At 52.3% G+C, this 23,613-nt stretch overlaps 10 protein-coding genes across 10 annotated transcripts; 4 read left to right on the forward strand and 6 right to left on the reverse strand.

Moving 5' to 3' along the window:
* Positions 1-133: 133 nt before the first annotated feature.
* Positions 134-676, reverse strand: SMAC4_07768 (uncharacterized protein; the record flags this gene model as incomplete). Its single annotated transcript, XM_003346064.1, has 1 exon — positions 134-676. One exon carries the CDS (start codon positions 674-676, stop codon positions 134-136), a length of 543 nt encoding a protein of 180 aa, XP_003346112.1.
* Positions 677-742: 66 nt separating this feature from the next.
* Positions 743-1,064, reverse strand: SMAC4_07769 (uncharacterized protein; the record flags this gene model as incomplete). Its single annotated transcript, XM_003346065.1, has 2 exons — positions 743-898; positions 1,002-1,064. 2 exons carry the CDS (start codon positions 1,062-1,064, stop codon positions 743-745), a joined length of 219 nt encoding a protein of 72 aa, XP_003346113.1.
* A 1,581-nt stretch (positions 1,065-2,645) lies between these two features.
* SMAC4_07770 (uncharacterized protein) lies at positions 2,646-3,595 on the reverse strand (the record flags this gene model as incomplete). Its single annotated transcript, XM_003346066.2, has 1 exon — positions 2,646-3,595. The coding sequence occupies one exon, from the start codon at positions 3,593-3,595 to the stop codon at positions 2,915-2,917; it is 681 nt and encodes a 226-aa protein (XP_003346114.1). The 3' UTR covers positions 2,646-2,914.
* A 2,668-nt stretch (positions 3,596-6,263) lies between these two features.
* Positions 6,264-6,755, forward strand: SMAC4_03902 (uncharacterized protein; the record flags this gene model as incomplete). Its single annotated transcript, XM_003347756.1, has 1 exon — positions 6,264-6,755. One exon carries the CDS (start codon positions 6,264-6,266, stop codon positions 6,753-6,755), a length of 492 nt encoding a protein of 163 aa, XP_003347804.1.
* Positions 6,756-6,799: 44 nt separating this feature from the next.
* On the forward strand, positions 6,800-7,048 carry SMAC4_03901 (uncharacterized protein; the record flags this gene model as incomplete). The annotated part of the gene is made up of 1 exon (XM_003347755.1): positions 6,800-7,048. The coding sequence occupies one exon, from the start codon at positions 6,800-6,802 to the stop codon at positions 7,046-7,048; it is 249 nt and encodes an 82-aa protein (XP_003347803.1).
* A 645-nt stretch (positions 7,049-7,693) lies between these two features.
* Positions 7,694-9,782, reverse strand: SMAC4_03900 (uncharacterized protein). Its single transcript, XM_003347754.2, has 2 exons — positions 9,311-9,782; positions 7,694-9,239 (listed from the first exon to the last, which is right to left on the reverse strand). Exons 1-2 carry the CDS (start codon positions 9,371-9,373, stop codon positions 7,827-7,829), a joined length of 1,476 nt encoding a protein of 491 aa, XP_003347802.2. The 5' UTR covers positions 9,374-9,782; the 3' UTR covers positions 7,694-7,826.
* Positions 9,783-11,967: 2,185 nt separating this feature from the next.
* SMAC4_03899 (uncharacterized protein) lies at positions 11,968-13,358 on the reverse strand (the record flags this gene model as incomplete). The annotated part of the gene is made up of 2 exons (XM_003347753.2): positions 11,968-12,557; positions 12,740-13,358. The coding sequence occupies 2 exons, from the start codon at positions 13,356-13,358 to the stop codon at positions 11,968-11,970; spliced, it is 1,209 nt and encodes a 402-aa protein (XP_003347801.2).
* An 852-nt stretch (positions 13,359-14,210) lies between these two features.
* SMAC4_03898 (uncharacterized protein) lies at positions 14,211-15,341 on the reverse strand (the record flags this gene model as incomplete). Its single annotated transcript, XM_003347752.1, has 1 exon — positions 14,211-15,341. One exon carries the CDS (start codon positions 15,339-15,341, stop codon positions 14,211-14,213), a length of 1,131 nt encoding a protein of 376 aa, XP_003347800.1.
* Positions 15,342-17,027: 1,686 nt separating this feature from the next.
* Positions 17,028-20,064, forward strand: SMAC4_03897 (uncharacterized protein; the record flags this gene model as incomplete). The annotated part of the gene is made up of 1 exon (XM_003347751.2): positions 17,028-20,064. One exon carries the CDS (start codon positions 17,028-17,030, stop codon positions 19,773-19,775), a length of 2,748 nt encoding a protein of 915 aa, XP_003347799.1. The 3' UTR covers positions 19,776-20,064.
* Positions 20,065-20,970: 906 nt separating this feature from the next.
* Positions 20,971-23,585, forward strand: SMAC4_03896 (uncharacterized protein). The gene is made up of 2 exons (XM_003347750.2): positions 20,971-21,132; positions 21,192-23,585. The coding sequence occupies exon 2, from the start codon at positions 21,344-21,346 to the stop codon at positions 23,138-23,140; it is 1,797 nt and encodes a 598-aa protein (XP_003347798.1). The 5' UTR covers positions 20,971-21,132; positions 21,192-21,343; the 3' UTR covers positions 23,141-23,585.
* The last annotated feature ends 28 nt before the right edge of the window (positions 23,586-23,613 follow it).

Raw genomic sequence — 23,613 nt, forward strand, 5'->3', positions numbered from 1 at the left:
ACACCTTAACGCCCCTGTTCCGCCGTTGTCGTCCTCAAAATCGATGATGAACCGTGCCGAAAACTCAAGTCGCTGAAAGGGAGAAGGTGATGTTGTCGCTGTCGAAGATCGCCGCGCGCCGAGCTCGAAGCACTTAGGCCTCGCCAGGACCTTTGATCTCCTCGGATTCACCGCTCGGGTAGAGGATGTTGTAGACGTCTTGGCCAACCAGCTTATCCTGGCTTCCCAGCATGTGCGTGCAAGTGGTTTGGTTGACGCCGTTTTTCAAGTCGGGGGTCTGGCAGATTTCGTTGTGACCCAAGTTGCACTGCGAGTCGTGGATGTTCCACAACTCGAAGTGCTTGGCGATCCAAGAGTCCTTGTGGTTGAGAACACAGTTCGCGATGAAACCCATGGACGTGGCGGCAGAGAAGGGCATGTTGCCAGAGGCAGTCTTGATGAGGGGGGCGCACCGGCTGGCATCAACCGTCTTGTACTGGGTGGTGAATCCAGCGGAGGGATTGATGTGGTTCTTCTCCGAAGCCGGGTAGCCCGTCTCCAGATAGTTCCAGTTCTCAAAGCTGACGTCGTGAGCACCAGCCGAGTTATCGAGGTGCATGAACAAAGCAGAGCGACCTCCATACGAGACCTCTACACAGAAGTCGTTGCAGCTGATAGCCTCAGGCCAGTAGGCCATGTGGTTCACTTCGGTTTTGCAACCTAGGACGCCAACCGATGAGCTAAAGTGGTCATGAGGGGTGAATCAGATCTCGCCGGCAGCGGCGAGCTTGCTGCCATTGCGACCGTTGGACAGGGAGCTGATGTCGATGGTAAGGGCAAGGTTGCCAATGGCTGCGCCGGTGACGAAAGACATGATCTTGGGGTTTGTGGGCACAAGAAGTGTGCTGATTGTGTTAAACTAGGAAGACAAGAAAGGAAAAGAAAATGTGGAGGGCTAAATACATGGTGGTGCGGGCTGGTGGGCCCACATGACAATGTCAGTGAATGGAGCTGGGACAGACCCCACCACAACACATGACGCTGCCAGAGGTGGCAAGGATGCCGAAGGTGTTCTTGAACAACATCTTGAAGATGATCTTGAGAGATGCTTGTCGATTCGGCTTTGGTTTTCTGAGGGCTTGGAAAACTGGACCTCGAAGACCGGTTGTTGGTTGCTGTAAGGAAGTTTCAAAAGTGGAAGATGTTGTGGGAGGAAGAGGTCTTCTATATCTAGAGGAAAGGGCAAATGTTTCTGACCTGCCGCGCGTGAATGGGATTTCTCCCGCGCGTGAATGGCAGCACAGGTATCCACAGCCCATTCACGCCGTCGTTGAGGAGGTTCAAACGGGACGAGAAGGTTTTTGAGTGGAGCAAAGGCATTGTGAAGTGAACTGCCAAGGGCTGGCAAAATCCATCCCGCTCACTCTGAGGCAAAAGCGGTGGGAGTCATCCTCGAGTTCAGACGATAACTGCCTCTGGGTGAAGATACCGTTCCGTTGGTATGGTTTGAGGGCATTGTGTTGAGGATGGAATTGGAGCATCTTGTGGAAGCCCACGGAATATCTCGTCTCGACTGGAAGAAGAAAAGGCGGGTGAGCATGTTCGATCCAATTCATGGTGCGCGTTTCCAGCCTGCCGCGTATAATCGAGGCTCCAGCCGTGATTTGTTGTGAGAATGGACGTAAGGTGACTAGGCTCCCAGCCCGAGGTTTTCGGCGGATCCTGGATACTTCACATCTCTTCTACGGCGGTTAGAATATTGGGCGGTCGAATGTGGTGACAAAGGAGAGGCTCAAGTGGATTAGTGATCTGGAACGTTTGATGAGTCTGCAAACATTTTAAGGCAAGTAAGAAGCATTCGTTCGTTTTTTCACCGTGAGATGGACTTGGGTGAATAAGAGATGCGAAAAAGTGCATGACTGGCAGGTTGGCAGGAGAAACGGGATGTATATTGGGTTGAAGTCGACTTCGATAGGGCGCACGTTCCGACTGTCATGATTGCGTTGATGGTATTCGCATTTTCTGGGAACCCGTTGTTAAGTTTGCAGAAATTGTGTGTCCATGAGTCCTCGCTGCATAACACCTGCATTGTCCCCCACCAACGTTCGTAGACCTTTGTTCGTGCAGCAGCAACACTCGGCTATTTTTAGGTAGCGGAGAAGGAAGGAACCTGAGAACGCAAATCAAGAAGTTACGACCTGGAATACAACATTGAGATTGGCCGAGACGGGATGGTTCATGCCAATTACTCCGACACTAGCCAACATCAATCAGGAAGCCACCATCCGGCTGATTACCTGTTCAGGCCCCAGCGATCTGCGACATTCTGAACTCCTCCATTTCCGGATGCTATGATCTTTGAACAAAGGGACGGAACTGGGGCGGCGCTCCTTTGTTCTTCAAGGCGTCAATCACTTCATGGTTCCCGGAACCTTGTATCATCAATGTCAGAGTATGCGTCGGTTAACGCACCGAATCGACTGATTACCTCCTCTTCAGACACCAAGTCCCCATGCTATGTACACGTATGATGGCCACCTCGCCAACCAGGCAAAGACGCCGAGTGTCTATTGAGGCACAGCCAGTCAAAAGAGGATTTCGATTCACAAAATGGCATCTAACATATGTTGCAGCAGGACCGGTATCTGGTATTTAACGCTTTCGCAGAAAATCAAAGTTGACTCTAAAAAGGCACCCTTCAGGTAGGTAGGCAGTGTTTAAGATATTCCCATGAAACCCAGCTTCCATGAACCGATGCTGACCTAAGCAACATCTGCAACGACAGGAGTGGCAATGCCAAAATGCAAAAGAAAGAGACACCCTCATGCAATCCGTCCGTCCAACCCGCCGCCATACCTCGAAATGGAACGAAATTGCGTAAACACAAAAAGAGAAAAGAAAACTGTGTGGTCCACTACCCGTAGCCGAAGAAGGATCAACCAAGCGCCTTGGCCAGTTTTCCGCTGGGATACCAAATGTTCCAGACCTCATGTCCCTCCAAAATGGCGTTGTTACCCAGCCCGGATGGGCATATGGGCTGGTTATAGCCATTTGAGACGTCGGGATACGCGCAGACCTCGTCAACGCCATACATGCATACAGCATTTGCGATGTTCCACATCTCAAAGTTCTCCCCGACCCAGGTCCTTGGGCCCCCGGGGACCTTGCATTGGCTGACAAAGTTCATCGAGTTCGCTGCCATTAAGGGGAGTTTTCCAGAGGCAGTGTGGATGAGGTGACGACAGTTTTCGTTGGGGACGAATTTGTAATCAGCCGCAAGATGACCGCCAGACCGGGTTTTGCCTTCAATTGCCGGGTCCCCCCAGGCCAGATAGTGCCAAGCGTCAAAGGAGATATCGTAGGCACCACCGGAATGGTCAATCTTGAGCAGAGTGACGGAGCGGTTGTTGGCGGTGACCTCCACGCAGATGTTGTCACAATCGACCTCTTCCCTCCAGTAGGCGACCCTGTTGGTATCGATCTTGCAGCCGAGGACTCCGACTGAGGATGAGTATTGGTCGTGGGGAGTGACTCCGCCGTCTGGAACCACAATGGCAGAAGCGAATTGAATGCTGCCAGCAGCAAGGGCAGAAATGACCACCTTGAAAGAAACCATCGTGTCGTATGAGGGTTGATGAAGGGAGCGATGAGAAATGAATCAATGGTTGGTAACTTGGAACAACTGACAAGACGAGGGGATTTTTCTGATAAGTCCAGGTGTTTTCTATGGTAGGGGAAGGAAACTCAACAGAGATCGCTGGCAGAAAGGGGGCTCTTATACCCATATTGTGATCAGGCACTGGGGCCCATCTTCCTGTGGAAAGCAGACCCAAAGGCCACAAGGGATAGGCGCTTCGTTGACTTCAACTTCGTTCCCCATGATGTCTTGTCCTTCGTGCGCGGCTCGTCCTGAAACTGGAGGTGAGGGGAACGGAACTGGGGGTTGATGGTGCTCTTTATCTGTCTTGCGCCCAACAAAGGTTTTACACATCCCGCGCTTGGTGGACCGCGTTGACGCGGGGAGGACGCAAGGGGTAGCTGTACCTGAAAGACCCAACATAACGGGACGGGACGCCCGGGGAGCTGTGCTGAGCTAGGGAAGCAAACATTCGGAGTTTGACAAAGCATGGTGTCAGTCAGAGGTATATAGCGGGGAAATTTGCAATGTTGAGGAACTGGGGGATATGAGTAAATGTCGAATCATCGCACGGTGCGACATAATAAAGTGGTTGATGTCAAGAGAAACTGACACCCGTCAAAACAGCAATTCCTCATTGTCTTTGATGATACTGAGTGCTAATCATCTTGTTTGGAGTAGAGGCAGAAAGGCAGTATACTACTGTCACACGGACATTGGCCACAGTCCAAGGGTTAGGGTTGCAAGGCAGAGCCTCAACACCTGAAATGAGCCTCGAGATGCCCGGTGACCCCAGGGCTACGACACTCACCTCGGCCGGACTCTCGGTCACGGGCACTACTGACTCGAGCCCCTTCCGACACTACCAGGCTAGCGAGTCAACTAGGGAAGTGCTGAAACACTGTTGAAACATCATGAGACAATCCCCAGACGTAACACAGCCAAACCAAGCAAGAAGCACGGCGCCCAGACGAATGACAGCGCCAGAAGGAAGATGGAGAATGGATGAAGGCATTCAGATCAACATGTATGCAGACTGCCAGATAGAGGCCTTGAAGCCCCAGGCAACAAGGCTTGATACGTACCTCAAGTACGTACCGATTCCCTTTGGCATAAGAAGGCCTGAAAGCCCAGCCTTCTCCTGGAGGTTGGGAAGATCAACAAGGCCTTCGAGACCAAAGTAGTTTATCAGCGGAATTGAACTACTGTTCCAAGCCCAGAACACTGCCCTTGTCACAACTACAGACCTGGTTTAGAGTTCATTGCTAGGTAAAACACACCTCCCGTCCCATTCGGATGTTCTTCATCATCTCGATTTCTCTCATTTTGATGCAGCTTGCGGCTTTTAAGTCAGGCAGGGAACTGCAAGAAATTTTGTGGTAGTGTGAAATGACAGATTCTGATCAGCAGGTAGTTGAACCAAAGACCTGGAGACACTCCCAAATAACGCCATCATTAAGCCCGACACATATTGAGCCTTCCTTTCTTGTCAAGAGTGGACTCAGTGACAGTCATCGTAGAGTCGTGACCTCCTTCAAGTTTCACCTCCGTTCCCCAACCGAGATTGGACATCTATGCGCTCGCAACCCCACCAACATCGCGCCTGCCCAAACACTTGCTGAGTGGCGGAGCAATCACGAAACTGAAATTGGTGGCGGGATTTCCCCCTCGGCATTTTCCTGACAACATCGCAACAAAAGTTTCCACCGACTAGCATCATCGCCGCAGTGAAGTAGAGCTTTTGATGTCAACAAGGTTTCCGCCCAAAAGACACGTCCAGTTTCATGGCACAGTTATCCTTGATACAGTCAATTCTGATGTCCTTCCTCATCAGATGGTTCCCGATCTTCAGGTACGCGAGATCCACGTCGTCTACACCCTTCATCACTGTATACAGTCCCACCAAAACATCATGTTTAAGACGACACATTTTGCAAAACACAGAGTGCAGTAACAATCAGAAGGAGCGAATACAATATGGAGCCTCAGTTGCTTGCCAAGCTGCAGACCTATTGAGAACAAACGAGGTGCGAGGGTTTGATCTTTGGGAGCCTTCTGGTGATTCAAGGATCGAAATATAAGACGAGCAAAGTACCTAACCAGACTCATTCACATTCAGACGAGCAAGTTTTATGGCCAGACGAGAGGCTTTCCGTTGTGGGTGGAGTCCGTCCCGTGCCAGTGTTGAAGGACTGGGGGCTGCCTAGAGGTAGACGTAAGCACTTCACTCAGAATTTCCTCCTCGTCCCGACGTTGTTAACGGCTCGTTTGAGGATGAACATGCGGAATGCCATTAACGCCATTAACATGTGTCTCTCACTGATGGAAATCCTTATCTGAAGCAGCCAGACCGCGACACTTTGAAGCTTCACAGTGTTGGATGAAGATGCCTGGCCGTATCGAAGCCCATTCACTCAACCATCTCATTTCAACCACCCTCTACCATTTACCTGCCTTTGGTTTTTGGCCGGATCTAGATACTTCAATACCTCCCTCTCCTCTAGATATAAAATTACTCTCTTCCAGGCCTCTTCTTCCTTTGCAATCCTCATCATCAACCTACTTGAAGATCAACCTCCAAGGTCTTCAACAACGAAAGCCAAACTCCCAAGTCTTTTCTCTACACCGAACATCAACAACCAGCAAGATGATGCACAAGACCATCTTTCCCTTCGTGGCCTTCCTGGCTGCCCTCGTCTCGGCCCAGGAGTTCACCACCTCCATTGTGAAGGCTTCCCGCGCCTTCGTCGATATCCTCTCAGCCGTCAACACTGCTAGCGCTCATGTCAACGAGAAGCGCCAGACCGCCAGCTCCGGCACTATCAGCGATGTCAATCCTCACGTCTACTTCTCTTCCTCAGTTGGAGTCCTCGGTTGCAAGATTAACACCAACCGCGTTGCGTACTGGAGGGAGGAAGTCGACTGCGACAACATCTGTGTCAAGCTCACCAACACCACCGCTAGCCGTTCCGTCCCCCTTCTTCGCATTGATCACTCCAGTGGTGCCCACGACATCAGCTACGATGCCTGGAAATACCTGGCCACCGGCAACCCCGCTGCCCCTGGCACCGCCATCACCGGAGACGCCATGGGCGACCTCCATTACGAATACCTTCCTGCGGATAACGCAAGTCCTTGATCACCGATGGTTCGGGAAAGCTGCACCTTCAGGGCGCTAACTCCATGAACTATCTCACCTCCTGCCTCTCGCGCGACACCTGGGTTGGTAAGAACTACCAACTCTGGAACATCAACGACTTGATTTGCAAGAATGGTTATGATGGAAAGTGCACCCTGGCGGCGGGTGCCAACCAGGCCACCTACCCCCACCAGTTGGGAAGCGGCGGCAACGTCGCCATCGAGAACCCCACCGATCATAAGGTCATGAACATCGAATACATGACCGGCAAGCCCATCCCCGCTGTGATCTGAGGGGCTCCCGTGCGGCGCGACTCCTCATCCCTCGTCCTTGCATATCTGCGGCTCTTCATTCCCTTTTCTTTTTTTACCTTGCGCGGTTTGGCTTTCGACAACTCACGATTGGCGGTTAGCGATGGGAGGAATCGTGATGGGGAGATGGGGCTTGACTTGGGATTGTTGCTATCTTTTAGCGAGGCGTTTGGACAAGAGAAGCGTGGTACAACGGATTGCCTGACAGGCAAGGGATCAAGATGGAAATGCCCACAGATAAGAGGCAGGGCAAAGATGGACCAGAATAACAGATAGTTGCTGGCCATTGCTGGTGGTACCCAGAAGAAACCATTTCGGCTACAATTCGACCATAAACTCAACTGTGACATGATGCTTTCTGTTCTGTGATAAACTTCATCTAGCCATAGTTCAGTCGGGGTTTGTTGACATCGTAAGGTTTTGTGATACGTACTTGCGCGACTGCCGTGGTCATGTTTCGTCGGAGGAGAAAGAATTGGCAAGAGGAGCTCGTGGTTGTGGCTGTGGTTGTGGTTGATGAAGACGGAAGTTGCCGCGGCTGTCCAGTTACTTGCTTAATAGACGAGGTGCAGAAACTGCGGGACCAGGGGCAGAACCTGATAGTACAAAAACACTTCTGAGACTGTAACTGCATGGTCTAGGTAAGCCTCAACCCAATGACATCTGCATCCAACGAAAAAAATCTGTGCATCAAAATCTCTTCCCATTTCATCTTCCTTCGCTTTGCTATCCTTATTCCCCCCCTCGACCATTTTTCCATCTACAACTTCGCCTCATCCAACTTGATAATCACACTCTTAACCTCCAAAAAGTGCTCCATGCTATACAGTCTCCCCTCCCGTCCCTGTCCACTCCCCTTATACCCACCAAACGGCAAATCCCTTCCCGCGGTAGGGCTTGTACAGTTAATGCCCACATAGCCGCTCTCCAACGCCTTAGCCATCCTCATCGCCCTGCTCAGATCCTTGGTGAACACGGCCGCGTACAAGCCAAACTCGGTATCGTTCGCCTTGGCAATCACCTCCTCCTCCGTCTCAAAGGTATTAATATTCAGCACGGGACCGAACACCTCCTCCTTCATGATCTTGGCGTCCTCCGGTGTATTGAGGAACACGGTCGGCTCGACGAAGTATCCCTTTGTCGAGTCCAGCTTTCCCTTGCCGCCCACGGCCAAAGTACCGGTCTTCTTGCCCTCTTCGATGTACGACAAAATGTTCTTGTACTGCACCTCGTCCGCCTGAGGACCCATTTGCGTTGAAGCGTCGAGCGGGTTGCCGCCCTGCACAGAGGCCATGCGCTGCGTGAAGGCCTCGATGAATTTCTGCGAAACGCTCTTGTGCACGTATAGCCTCGAGTTGGCTATGCAGGCTTGTCCCGAGTTGAGGATGATGGAAGTCATGGTTGCGGAAATTGCTTGCTCGATGTCGGCGTCGTCGAAGATGATGGCTGGGGATTTGCCGCCGAGTTCGAGCGTCACGCTCTTGAGGTTCGTCTTGGCGGCTTCTTCTTGGATCAACTTACCCGTGCGGCTGGAGCCGGTAAAAGAGAGGGCGCGCACGTCCATGTGGCGCGTGAGACAGCGGCCGGAGGGAACGCCGTGGCCGGAAAGGACGTTGAAGACGCCGGGCGGGAAACCCGCTTTGGCGATGAGCGAGGCGGCAAAGGCGACGGCCAGGGGAGCTTTTTCCGAGGACTTGAGGACGACAGTGTTACCCGTGATCAAAGCGGCGGCGGCCTTGCCGCAGAAGAAGTAGAGGGGCGCATTCCAGGGGATGATGCAGGCTACGACGCCAAAGGGCTGGCGGAGCGTCATGGTCATGAAGCCGGGCGTGTTGACGCTGGATTGGCCCTGGATGTGCGGCCATGCTTCGGCAAAGTAGTCGAGCTCGTCGGCGCCGGCGCTGGCGTGGAAGTAGTGCGACAGCGGCACGCCCATGGAAATGGACTCGAGGTGGGCGAGGGTCGAGTTGTTCTCGCGGATCAAGGCGGCGAGCTTCTTGAGGCAGGCACCGCGCTTGGTTGGGTCCAGGGCGGCCCATCCGGCTTGAGCTGCTTTGGCCGCGGCCACAGCCTTGTTGGTATCATCTTCGGTGGCCTCGGGGACCTTGCAAGAGATCTCGCCGGTGGCAGGGTTGACGACGTTGAAGGTAGCCTTGTCGGATGCTTCGACGAACTGCAGGCGGTTGAATTTGGTTAGCCTCGGTCACTCGGTCATTGGGCTATGACAAGACGGGAGTAACCTACCTCGCCATTGATGAGCAGCCTCGGCTGGAACTCAATGCCGTTGACGTTGACTGAAGTGGCCATGTTGGGTGGTGTGTATGGGTATATCTGGCAATACGACGCGGATAGATGAGTGACGGCTCGATATTGGTGTTTCCGCAATGTCGAGATGCTTCTGCCGGTTGATGTCCAGACTTTCAAACTGCCGAAGGGGAGGGACGTCAAGCACTTTAAAGGAAAACAACGAGCGGGGATAAAGAAGACCGGGAAATACAAGAGGAGGGGCTAATGCCTCGTTGGCCGCCCGACGTTGCTGTCAATGATACATCTTGATCCTTCCCGTCGGACAATGACTCTTGGCGGTTGACACGCAGTCCGGATTCTACGGATTTTGGAGAGTTTAACTGGCCAAACTGAAGTTTATCAGCTCGGCGGCCGCATCGACCGCCGAAAGTCAGCGGAAGTCAACTGGCCCGGTCGGATCACTCTGTCGTCTTGTTACGAACAGTAATATTTTAGGTCATACCGAGCACCATCTTCGGATTCATCCGCCGTCCCTATGGAGATCTTGAGTGGTAGTGTTTTGTAGTGCAGGTGTTTCGACACACTATCACCACGCCAACACCACCGTTGCCACCCTCCTACAATTACCCACTATCAAAACTATCCATTGTCCAATCAGCACTGTTTCTTCCCCTTCCAGTGCCTTCGGTAGCCGGACATAGCACCCTTAACGCCGTTGAGGTTGTGCTCCCCTGAAATTGCCCCGCTTACCAAGACCCTCGTGTTACCCTTCCTTCGTTGACATTTGGCAAAACAAACACCGAGTTACGTTCGGGTGACGAACGGCAGTGGTTCCGTTCGGATGTCTCCCCGCATGGAGCGGCTATGTGATCAACACATGCAACTTCTCCGGATAAGGTCTGCTGGGGAAGTGGAAGACGAAAGGGTCGAGGGAATGACGATGAATGGGCAAAGAAGAGAAGGTTATTTCAGGGAGGTTGCCCTTCTTGTTGGAAGCTGCTTTAAAGGATCGATATGCCTGACTAAGGTAAACCTCACCCTACCATAAGCCTTCCTTCAAGTGAAGATCATCATCCTGCATCCTCACTCGTGCATCCTTCCAGAGACTTCCCAACTGATCTCGACGAACCGGACCCCTTCAATTCTCCGGTCACCTCCACTGGTTGTTTTCCATGTATCGACCTGTTCACCACGAATAACTTTAACCCCAACAGGAAAATGTCCGACATCACTACTCCCTCCCCTACATTAGGGGCAGGTCCCTCAAACCCCCCAGCAGCGGCGGCCACGACGGCAAAGAAAGCCCCCAAGGGCACCATCGCCATCGAGGACGCAGTCCTCAACCCCTCCGGCATCTCCTGAATGGCCGCCATAGCCTCCATCTTCAACCCTTCCTCCACCAATCCCTCCGGAAACCCCATCCAGCACCTCCATAAACACACTGCCCAGCTGCTGGATATCCCCGTGGCCCGCGTGGAGCAAATGGATGCCCATGACGTAGAATACATGCTTTTATCTCCAACCTCTTCGGGTCCCCAAGGCCGGTCTGATCCGGTAGAAGCAGCGAAGATAGCAAGGGAAGCGAATGATTGGCTCGCTCGCTCAGTTGCGAAGAATCCTGCCCGGTTTGGAGCGTTGGCGAGTGTTTCTATGCACAATACGGAGGAGGCAGCCGCTGAAGTTAGGAGGGCCGTGAATGATTTGGGGATGTTTGGGGTGATCATCAATGATTATCAAGAAGTTGAAGCAGAAGGAGGTGATGAGGGAACCGGGAAGAAGTGGTACAACACACGCGAATACCAGCCATTTTGGAAGGAAGTGGAACAGTTGGGGGTGCCGGTTTATTTGCATCCTAGGTATCCGCCTAATAAGGAGTTGAAACCTCTAGGGGCAGGAGAAGCTGATGGGAAAGGGGAGGGGCCAACCCGGGACGTGAAGGTGCACAAGGGGAGAGGAGAAAAGGGGTGGTGGGCACAACGCAAACACCTCTTGGGAGCAGCGGTCCAATTCCATTTGGACTTGAGCAAGCACTTATATGCCATTTGTTCGGGCGGGGTGTTTGATGAGTTCCCTGGGGTGCAGGTGGTGGTTGGACATCTTGGGGAGGGGTGAGTACTCGTTTCGTTTCCTCTCCTTTCCTTCCATGTCCCATTTGCGTATAGCACCCCTCTCCTCCAGGTAGTGATGATGATGATGGTGGCGGCGACGGCCCTGTGTCCTGTGCATGTGACGAACGACGCTGATTCCAATCGGGCCAAAAGCATCCCCTTCAACCTCTGGCGCGCCAGCCACTGGTACAACAAACCCGTCAAGAAAGCGTCTCGACCAGATTGGCGTGGAGAGATGCTTGTTTTCTATCGGTACGTTATCTTTCCAATCACCTCTTGTGTTTTTGGGGTAACTGACTTCGACTGGATCTAATGTGACTGACTGGATGTGACGTGAAAAGACTACCCCTACGACACAATCGAGGAAGCGCAAAGCTGGTGGAAAGAAGGAGTTGATCTCCCTGAAAGACAAAAGGAGATGGTTGCTAGGGAAAACGCTATTAGGTTGTTCAAACTGCCCTTGGAACTCTAGTCCACTCAGCTACCCTATCCCATATCCTTACCGTCACTCCATCCCTTCCCATCATTCAGAGGTCAGGCTTAGAATCAAAACCCATTATCGGCCAACGCCCTTTCCAAAAGCTCATGTCTCCTACCCGCAACCTCCCAATCATTATATCCTTTCTTTCCCCCTTCCTTACCTTCATTACCCCTGCCATCATTTACCCAATCTTCATAAACCCCCTCATAAACACTCCCCACATTCCTCGCCGGCCCCGGCAACTTCAACTCCTCCTGCCACCCCTCCCACCTCCACTCCACCTCCTCCACCTCGTTACTTCCATAATCATGCACCTCAACCTTAACCTCCCCAAGCCCCAAAAAGATTGTGACAGATTCAGTGCTAGTAACTCTGATCTCTCCCTTTTCGCCAGTGATCGTCCACACGAAAGCTGGCTCGCCGGGAAAGGGAGGACCGCGGCGCATGCGCAGTGATAGGGAGGCGTTGGCTTGGACGAAGGAGGAGGAGGGGAGGGAGCCGGTGAGGTATAGAAGGTCGGGGACGTTGGATTGGGCTGTTTTGGTTACGGCGCCGGTTGAGTTGGTGATGGGCACGAGAGGATGTTGGATCTGGAAGTGGGATTTTATGGTGGAGGGGGGGAGGTCGCCGAGAGTGAATTGTAGGAGGTCGATTACTGTTTTTTGATTCTGTTAGTTTGTATTCTGTTTTTGCCATGTGGTCATTTGTCGTCGTCGGCCGCTGGTGGAAATGTCAAGGGGGGAAGGGGTAGATGGCAGGCAGAAGTCAAACGGGGAAGGGGAAGATCAAAGGGAAAGAAAGAAAGAAGGATGAAGGGAAAAAAAGAGAAAGACATACTATGCCCACCACCAATACTCCACAAATTCCCACCCACCTCCCTCCTAGTGAAATACTCTATCTTTTCAGCAACCGCATCCCTCTCCTCCGTCAAACCACTGAGTCTCACTTCCGAACTCAGCACCTTGCCAATCTTCCCACTCTTCAACAGCTCCTCAACCTTTTTCACAACCGGACTCGCAAACCCTTGCGTTCCCACCACCGTCTTCACTCTTGTTTCCTTTGCCAGTTGAATCAACTCCTCAATCTGCTGCAAGTTCGAAGCCAAAGGCCACTCGGAGTAGACTCCTCTCTTCTTTCCGATTGAAGTATCCTTCCACACCTCAAGCAACGGCTTAAGGTTAGAGTAGTGCACATCCACTCTCGTTCCGACGACGACTAGTTCGACGTTGTCGTCTTTGGCGAGCTCTTCGGGACTACCATACGCCTTCACCGTTTCTGGATCAAGCTTGTAGGAATCGATAGCTTTGCGGGCTGCTTCGACGGAAGAGTTTTGGAGAGCGACGATTTGAAATTTGTCTTTGCCCCGCGAGGAGAGGAGGTAGGGCAGGTGGGCGTTGGATAGCCAGGAGGGAGAGGTGGAGGAGAGGCCGACTAGGGCTAGGCGGATTGGTGCCATTTTGATGTTGGGTGGGGTTGGTAGATTGGCTGCGTGGTTGATGGTTCTGGGGCGATGGTGTGGATTTGGTCGGTGCTGATGCTGGTGTTGATATTGATTGAGTATTCTGGTAAAGGGCTGGGAATTGATTCTGTGGAAGGGGCGATGGTGGATAGGGGAAGATAGAAAGTCGATGCGAGGATATTGTGTCAAGACTTGACGTTCGAGAGGATAACCATCGGGTTATGTAGAAAGTCTTGACGCGTATATTCCTATGGTCTTCGTTGAGGCTGCCTAGACTTGGATCGCAGGGTAGAGTAGGACGAGGGGTCGGCTGAATTGGTAATCCGTCATGGCGGGATGTGTTGTTAACGCCGAATTGATAATCCGTCATGGCGGGATATGTTGTTAACGCCGAATTGGTAAGCACTACTTACTGCCTGGAGGTGGTATCGCGATATCTCGCACTACGACACGCATACAGACGATGCCGAGGACGGTGCCTGGATCCCCTCAATGTTAGCTTCCTCTTTGTCGTGGTGATTTCTAAGCAACATACCCATGGGAGAAATGCAGCCCGTTTGGGATAGCTACCAGCTACATTGGGACCTCAGGGAAGCTACTTGTCATGTACCAATTCCAGACCAAAGTACACAGCTCCAAACATTTCCACACTCAACGATGCTTCGAAAAGATGTCAATATGTAAAAGTGATCATAATTTTCATGGAGAGGTTACTATCATTAAGGTTTACTCGTTGGTACTCGTACTCGTACTCGTCCTCGCCCTCGCCAGTTCCTCCTCCTCCTCGTCGTCAACAACCAACTTCTCCTTTTTCAAACAAGCCTGCCAATAACTCCTCCGGGGTATCCGTCAATCCGCCGCATTAAAAATCGACAACAACTTGCGACAACAATCCGTGTACACCTCCTGGGTGTGCATTGCCGGCTTCAACGGATCCGGACTCTTATCCCAACCATGCGGCACCCCGGGAATCATCCTGTGGTGAACGGTCTTGTTCAGCGGCTCGGCTGCCAACCGCTTAGCGAACGCCTCGCCTTCCTTCTGTAGCATGTCCCATTCGCATGTGTACACCAGCACGTTCTCCGGGATGGCGTCCTTGAGTTCCTCGTCGCTGGCTCTGGATGGCGACAGCCATGGGTGATCCATCCTCAGATCACCGGGGTAGAGGTAGGACCCGTCAAAGAGGTTCGTCATGGTAGGAGGCAACGTGTGCTCGGGCTTGACACAGGTGGCGCGCTTCTCGGCGCGCGAGACGCTGTAGTCGGTAACGGGGTACCAAGTCGCAATGGCGCGAATCTTGTGATCGGGGACTGGGGGCGTCTTGTTTTCGGGATCGGCAATTTCCTTCAAGTGTTCATTGAAGCGCAAAGTCGCAGTGATAGCGATGTTGCCGCCAGCAGAGAAACCGGATGTCGCGAGCTTCATGGGATCGATGTGCAGGTCGGCCGACTGGCGGATGATGTAAAAGAGCGCATCGGCGGCGTCGTCGACGGCGGTCGGAAAAGGGTATTCGGGCGCGAGACGGTAGTCGACCGAGACAAAGATGGCGTCGCAGGTGTCGAGGACGTAGCGAGCAAATCGGGCATCGTCGGTACCGTTGCCGATTGTGAAGCCACCGCCGTGGAAGTTGACGACTGCGGGGTATCGCTTGCCGTGCTTAGAGGCCTCTTCGTAGCCCTTTGGTGTGTAGAATTGGAGGGTAAATGTGCCCTTGTATTTGGATAGAAGCGACGGGATCGTGAGGGTAAAGTTGGGGTTTGGTGGTCGAGGACTGGCGAGGTAGTGGAGGGTCATGCCGATGTATTGGCCGGATCGCAAAGCAGAGGCCTGGGCCTTGAGATACCATCGTGAAGACGCCGGGTTGTTGACATCGTCGGCGGTCTGTGGTCTCAACCAGCTGCCTTCATCTTTGGTGGTTGTCGGCGGGATGGGAATACCCTCGACAGTGGGAATGTTGGGAACTAGCTTGACGTCTGGCATGATGTTGGCGAGTCGACCTAGTATTAGGTTGCAGACTAGACGGAGTATATAAAGATATTGCGACAAAGGGTCAGCAAGAGTTACGGCAATGAGGTGATGGTGGTCAGCGTCTAGGGAATGTCTAGAGGACGAGAGGTAGCACCAAAGGTGGGATATGGTCAAAATACTAATTCAGCGATTTATTGCTTGTCAATGTTTCTCGCGTGTCGCATTTACCTCCATGAGTGCCACAGCAACAGTCCGTCATTGTTTGTGGTCCAGTCTCCAATTGCAGGAGCAGGAACAGGAACAGAAACAGGACTTGGACACCGACTAACAAGGCTGTGCGCAATTGTGATCAGTGGGCTGCGGTGGAAAAGGAAAGGATGGGAGTTGATGTCATTTGGCAACAAGGTGGTGGACTGATTGGCCCGCTTCTAGGTAGCTGTGCGATAAGGCTCTGCCTGCCGCAAAAGTCGCGATAAGGAAAAAGAACTCCACAGAAGATCGACGACGATGACGGTCGGCAACGAATTGGACAACTTGAGTAAGAATAATATGAAAAGTCACGTTCTGTACTAATACCGCCCAGAATTCTTGTTACTTCACCCTTAAAAACCTCTGCTATGAATCGTGTGATGTTTTGACTTGTTTCATTCTTTCTGCCGACATTGGCCGCCCTGCCAAGTTCTTGGCACTCTGCTGCATAAACTGTGACGTCATAAGAACCATGACGTCGTTTGCTCTTTCCGCGCTTGGGGTGGTTGGACCATTTCCGAGCCTTCTGTTTCATCTCTGACAGGAAGGAAGTCGCAAAGACAAGTTGACATTGACAAGGCAAGCGCATTTTAGTCAAGAGGGCAGCCTTTTCAGTAACAAACGACGGTTGAATGAAACATGGAAAATAACAGTACCGGAGGGAATACTCCGTCATATTGAACTGGATCAACAAAATGGATAATGACAATACTTGCACTTCAGTTCCTGAGGGTGTCCTCGTCTCAACAAAATGCCATTCACATGTACCTGCGTACGGCAGGAGTGGAGGGAGGAGCGGATGACGGACTTTGACAGCCATGTCCTTGACGATGATCACCATCACGTACAGTCCCCAGACACCCTTTCGGATACTCGGAAAGAAAGCCAAGAATCAATTACAGTAACACCGTAATCAGGATCAGACCTTGTTGGATTTCCAGGCACAAAACGTCCCGAATATCAAACAAAAAAAGCAGTGGCATGGTCCATCTCGTCCCATTCCGCCGACATCTGAAGTCTGACGGTTTTTAGTGGCTCTTGCCCTGAATCACAAGCTGTAAACATCCATGCTTCTGGGCCCCTCGTGGCCCTCTGACCAAGCGAAGCCCACGTACTGTAACCGGACAAGTGACCAGGGTGCAATCAAGTTCCCCAGCAAATTCCCGAACCTTCGTCATCACTTTGTTTTTGTCGTCCTCCCTCTTTCCTAATAAATGTTCTCTACCAATCTCCCCTGCTTTTTGCTTTTCTTTTTAGTCTCCATCATCACCATCTTGCATTGCATAGTACGCTGTCAGCATTGTACCCGGCCTGACTTTCTTCACCATTCTGTCTTGGGGCTGCCATACAGTCCGCAAGTTGTTGTCCCACGCAACCACCACCACCAACATCACCAGGTAAACAAAAACAAATACCCCACCAGATACCCCAGATACCCTACCTAGAGCCATGTCGCCAGGCAAGCTCAAGAAGCCATTGCTGGCTCTCAACCGCATCATCGGCCACTCGTCAGCCAAAAACCACATGAGCAAACCAAAGATCGGCGATATCGACCAGCTCAACGACGAACGCGAAAAGAAAAACATCAAAAAGGTCCAGGAGAAGCGCGCAAGGGAATACCAACTCGAACAGGAAAAGAAGCTGTCAGTCCAGAGACGCAACGATGACGAGAAGAAGTGGCACGAAGCCGACGGCCCGGAGATTGCCCGACGATACGGAACACAAGAAGAGGAAGCCCTCGCTCCCGCAAAGTCCCTTCAAGCCCTCGTCAACGACTATCAGAATATCGGCAAGACTGTCAGCTTCCGAGCCCGCGTCCACCACGTTCGCGCAATGAGCTCCAAACTCGCCTTCATCGTCTTCCGCGACCAGATCGAGACGGTCCAGGGCGTCCTGTCCGTCAGAGATGGCGTCGTCTCCGAGAACTTTGTCCGCTGGGCCGAGCACATCACCGCCGAGGGCTTTGTACACGTCGAAGGAAAGCTACAACAACCCCCCGAGGAGATCAAGGGATGCACCGTTCACAATATGGAGGTCTTGATCGAGAGCATGTACCTCGTCGTCCCCATCGACGAGCATCTTCCCGTCGATGTCCACTCCATTGACCATGTCGAGATGGACAGCGAGACACATCAGCTGGAGTCCCTGGCCTCGACAAGAGTCCGTGTCTCCAACCGCATTGCCTTCCTCCGCACACCCACCGCTCAGTCCATTTTCCGCATCAACGCCGGCATCTGCAGCGTCTTCCGCCGATACCTCGAGGACAAGGGCTTCATCGAGATCCACACTCCCAAGCTGCAGCCCGCTGCTACCGAGTCAGGTGCCGAAGTCTTCAAAGTCAACTACTTTGGCCGGAATGCCTTCCTCGCGCAAAGTCCCCAGTTGGCCAAGCAGATGAGCATCTCTGCCGACTTTGGTCGCGTCTTTGAGATCGGCCCCGTCTTCCGTGCTGAGGACAGCAACACCCATCGTCACTTGACCGAATACACCGGTATGGATTTGGAGATGGCCATCGAGCAGGACTACCACGAGGCCATGCAGATTATCGACGGCTTGATGAAAGAGATCTTCAAGGGTATCTATGGCAAGTACCGCAAAGAGATCGAGATCATCAAGACTCGCTTCCCACATGAGGATCTGGTCTGGCTACCAGAGACTCCCATCATTCCCTTCAAGGATGCCATCAAGCTTCTCAACGATTCCGGCTGGACCGATGACCACGGCAGACCCGCTGTCGAGACTGAGGATCTTAGCACCCGCGCCGAGATTCAGTTGGGCAAGGTCATCAAGGAGAAGTACAAGACCGATTACTACATCATCGACAAGTTCCCAGCTTCCGTTCGTCCTTTCTATACCCATCTCGACCCCGAGGATGACCGCTTCACCAACTCGTTCGACATCTTCCTTCGTGGCCAGGAGATCACCACCGGTGGTCAGCGTATCCACAGGCCTCACCTTTTGGAGGAGCGCATGAAGAAGGCCGGCATTGAGCCTCTCGGCATGCAAGAATACCTTCAAGGCTTCGATTACGGTGTCCTCCCCCACGCTGGTTGCGGTATCGGTCTCGAGCGTATCGTGTTCCTCCTCCTTAACCTGGGAGACATCCGCAACGCCTCTCTCTATCCCCGCGACCCCAAGTCCCTTCCAGAACACAAGGCGATCACCGGCAAGCTTCCCCACCCCGAAGCCGACACCATCAAGTACTCGTATGATTATGACCATGGCGCAACTGGCCTTGAGCTACCCCCTGTTGAGAAGCTCATTGTCAACTACGGTGACGCCACCAACACTTCCTGGCTCGACGACCGCTACCACGTCTGGCGCCACGAGCAGACGGGTGCTGCCATTGGTTACGCCGAAGATAACGGCTATGCTCTTGTCATGGGCAACCCCCTCTGCGACCCTCGCCAGTACCAGCTCGTCATCCGCGCCTTCCTCACTGACATGCGCCACCGCAAGGACCTCCGTCCTCTTTGGCTCTTGGTTAGTTCCGATGTCGAAGAAATTCTCGGCTCCAAGCTTGGATGGCGTTCGCTCTCTTGCGTTGCCGAGGAGCGTGTCTCGGTCGACTCGGCCAAGAAGGTGGCCAAGAAGGAGCGTCAAGCCGAAGAGGCGGGTGTTACCATCCACGAGGTATCCATCGGTGAGCCCGTGCCCGACCATATCCGCGAAAAGTGCGACAAGCGCATCCAAGACTGGAAGGACAACCGCAAGGGCAAGAAGCAGGTGCACATCACCGAGGTCCGTCCGTGGGTCGACATGGAACACCGTCGCTACCTCTGGGCCGAGGACAAGGATGGTCAGGTTGCCGCCATGTGCGTTCTTGCTCGCCTTTCTCCTGAGAACGGGTACCAGATCAAGTTCGCCTTGGACTTCCCTGGTTCTCCCAACGGAACCATCGAGGCGCTTATTTCCGCGGCTATCCAGATGTTGGCCAAGGCCGGTGTCAGGAACGTGACGTTCGGTGCTGGTGCCCTCCCGGAGATGGTCACTGGTGGTCACCTTAACGGCATGAGAGCCAAGATATTGAGCCACACCTACAAGACTATTTGCCAGCAGCTCAAGTTGGTCAACAAGTCCGAGTTCCGCGAGAAGTTTGGTGCGAGGAACGATTTGGTGTACATTTGCTACCCCTTCATGGGTCTGGGCGTCTCGGGTGTCAGGACACTTATCAAGTTCTTTGAGGATGAGATGTAAAAGGCTGGAAGTCTGATGGGTTATGATTTAATGGTTTTTGCGATGGTTACGATGGGGCATTCATGATGGCATGCACAGCAGTTTTGTTTTGTCTTCCTTTTCTTCAGTTTGGTTCGGTTTTGATACACGATACGATACGATACCCTTTGGTTTAGTATACCATACATCTATGCAGTTACGAACAGCAGCAACAGACATGCACGTATTTAATCAAATTACGGTACGAAGAAAGACCGGATTAGAGATTAATAGGTGGTAGTGGTAGTGGTAGTAAAAAGAACTCATCTCTTACACGGCTCGTTAGTATCACCCTTGACTTCCTTGCTCCCATCGTTTGCTTCTTGTTTCTGCAAAAGCTTGCTCTCTCACACATGGCCCAGGTTGGAATGCTTCTTCTAATTCTTCGGCTTCTTCTGCTTCGTCCTGTCATTCACGGAGGCCTCGCAATTGAACCCATGTCTTAGACTCGGGACCGTCGTCCAGGACCTCAATCATAACAGCTTCCATTATGACAATGCGAATGTCTTAATATCCAAACGAGTGGTTCCTGTCAAAACTGCAGACCCCCAATTACCATACACGATTGGATCTGCCGTCGGGTCCGTCGAGTAGTTACGGCAGTAGTCAGGGGGTAAATGTCTGATTGGCACCACTACACCACACTGGCAAAATTGGAGCTCCGATATTATCGGAGTAGTGGCTCAATTGCCAACCTTATAATCTGACAGTAAATGCCTAAACGGATGTGAAACAATCATGCTGCCAACTCAAGGTACCAACCAGCACTTGCACACAAAGTCAAAATCAGAGGGAACAAAAACCAACAGATTCCTTCTCCTTTTTATTGTTGGGGAATGACTCCGTACCTCATCTCATCATATTCATGGGAGTTCCCGTTTGGCGTCTCGCTTATCCCATTCTTCTCGATCCAACCCCTGAAACAATCCTCGCAACGGTAGATAATCCTAACTGGTTGAGCGGGTGTTGGGCGGGTGTTAGCGATTTAGCGAGATTGGCGAGATTAGGTTTTGGTGCATAATGAATGTCGATCATCCCATTCCACCATTTTACCCTTGTAGTGTAGAAAGAAGACAGAATAGCTTCAATAAAAGGGGTTGGTTATATAATAGTCTTGCGCTGGAGAGTGTGGACGATTGATCTTGGTCTGTTGGTTCTGTTTCTGATTTCGGTTCTTCAAAGTTGCACAACTTGTTTCTGTTGCTTCGAGAATAAGCGAAGAATAGAGGTTGAAGTTTTAGGTCGAGTGGTAGACTGGTTACACTCAAACGGGTATTACTGGACTGACTTCATTGAAGCGCTACTGAACTGTGGGTTTCGAGCAGCGATAAATATCGAGGTACTACTTCTTCTGGATCTGTGTCTGGGTTTGAGAAGGACAGAGCTGATACTCGATAGGTTCATTCGAGGGTTCTTAAGGATCGTCACATCTCCTCACCACAGTCTCTCGTTCCTCAGCTGGTTCAACTCACCAATTCACTCATTCATCAATCACCAACCGACGTCACTCTTTCACCACTTTTTTCAATACCTAACACTGCACCATCAAGATGCGCTTCCCATTCAAGCCCCTCGTTGCAGCTCTCGCCTTTACCGGCACAACCACCGTCACCACCGCCGCACCCCTCTTTGACTCCGTAACAACTTTCATCACCCACCTCACCTCCCCCCCAAACGCAGCCCAACACCTCGACCTGACCACACCCAGCACCGATCCCACGGGCCTCAACACGCTTTCCAGTCTCTCTTCGTCAGCCAAATCCGTCCTCCAGAAAAACTCAGCTTACCTGCTCCTCATCAACGCCACACCGTTTACTCTGCGCAAAACAGGCGGTCATTCATACCAGATGCCTGTTTGGGATAACTCTTTTCCTGAGACCGTAAATCCGGGGCAGAGTGTACGGGTGAAAATTGAGGCGAAGACGCATAGGGATGATGCGGGGGAGATGAGGTATTTACTTGATATTGGGGAACATGGGGGAGGAAATGGAGGTGGGGAGATCGAGTTCCAATACCGAGGACGGAACGGGCCAAAGTTACAAGTGGAATGGAAGAGTCTTGCGGCTTTGGGGTTACCGGAGGGAAGCATCAGGGTGTTGGATTGGCATCAGGAGAATAATGTGCCGTTTGTTTTGGGCGCTGCGCCTTCGGCTGGGAACTCTTCCACTACCGGTCAGACTTCTAGGCCTGGGACGAAATTTGATCCGGCAAAGGAGTTGGTTGCCAGCCCAGGTCTTCCGACGACAGGGTGGATGAAGCAAGCTTATTCCAGGATGCATTGCTTGACGCTGAGAGAAATGAGTCTCCCCGGGACACACAACAGTGGCATGTCACTTCTCACTGGCGGTACGGCCCTCGTGAAAGCCAGACCGGAGTCGGTGCAGTGTCATGCTAGTCATATGACGGTCGGCAAGCAGCTGGAGGCCGGAGCGAGGTGGTTCGATATCCGCCCTGTGATTGCCGGAGGCAAATGGGCCACGGGGCATTATACCTTTTTCGACGGGATCAAGCTTCCCTCAGGACTGGATAAGATTCCCGGGTTGGGCGACTTGGCCAAGGAAATTGGGAAGATCGGTGGGGGAGACAAAGAAAAGGTGTTGGATGGATGGCAGGGCGGAAACGGGCAGTTGATCGCCGATATCGTGAGGGAAGTCAACGATTTCACCGACAAGTACCCAGGCGAGCTGGTGATTATCAACCTCTCCCATGGTCTCAACACGGATACCTTCTCCGGCAACCCCAAAGCCCGTCTCACCCAGCAAGAATGGGAGAACCTGATGACGGAGCTACTAGCCGTCAAGAACCGCGCCACGCACATCACCATGGAGAATATCGACCTCACTTACCAACGTCTTTCCAATCTGCTTCCGCCTTCCGACCCGTCCAAGCCCAACGACCTGTCTCGCAAGTCATCCGTCCTTTTCGTAGTAGACGACATCACCACTGACAACCAACACGTCAACCTCTCCAAGTTCTCCAAAGAAGGCTTCTTCTTCCGCGGCCAACTGGCCATCTTCGACTCCTACGCCAACACCAATAATCTGAATAATATGATCACCGACCAATTCTCCAAGCTTTCGACGCACCGGACCAAGGCAGACGATGACATGTTTTTGTTGTCGTGGACGCTGACGCAGCCTGTTGAGACCATGATTACCGGTAGTATCGTCAAGTATGGCGAAGACGCCAACAGGGCGTTGGGCGAGAAGTTGTGGGCGAATGGGGCGATGAGTGCGCAAAGGTTCCCGAATGTGGTGAGTGTTGATGCGCTTGATGAAGATGGGGAGGTGGCGGGGTTGGTGGCGGGGATTAGTTGGTGGTTGGCGAGGGAGTGTCCTGCTTTGTAGGGGGAGGAAGTTGGAGGAAAGTGAGTTGAAGAACGAAGCGAGGGAGAGGAGATGCAGTGGAGGTAATCCTAATCTGGGCTGATACAGACCGTGACGCGAGAAAGGAAGATACGAGATACGTAATATAGACGAGTTTAGTTACCATAGTACTCTTACCAGTGATGTTTTACACGTAATTTTGGTTCTTCAATGTCTTGACATTATTCCCAATGGCTTCTCCCAATTCGCGTCATGACCTCGATGGAGAATATGAGCCCGGTAGTTCGCGGTTGCCCTACATCTCTCACTTGTCGATCCTGTCGCGACCAAAACCTTCGCTCCTGCACGTCGGCTCACCAGCTCTCTTCCTGCGTTGTGCTGGATATAAGTCAGGCAACTGGCAGGATAACGGAGTCCGGAACTCACCTTTCCATTTCGGCGTTTCTTTTTTTCTCCCGTTTTTGCAGTCACTTCAAGTTCTGTGTTCTCCCCTT

Source organism: Sordaria macrospora, chromosome 7 (assembly GCF_033870435.1).
Source record: "Sordaria macrospora chromosome 7, complete sequence".
In the NCBI taxonomy this organism is placed as follows: domain Eukaryota; kingdom Fungi; phylum Ascomycota; class Sordariomycetes; order Sordariales; family Sordariaceae; genus Sordaria; species Sordaria macrospora.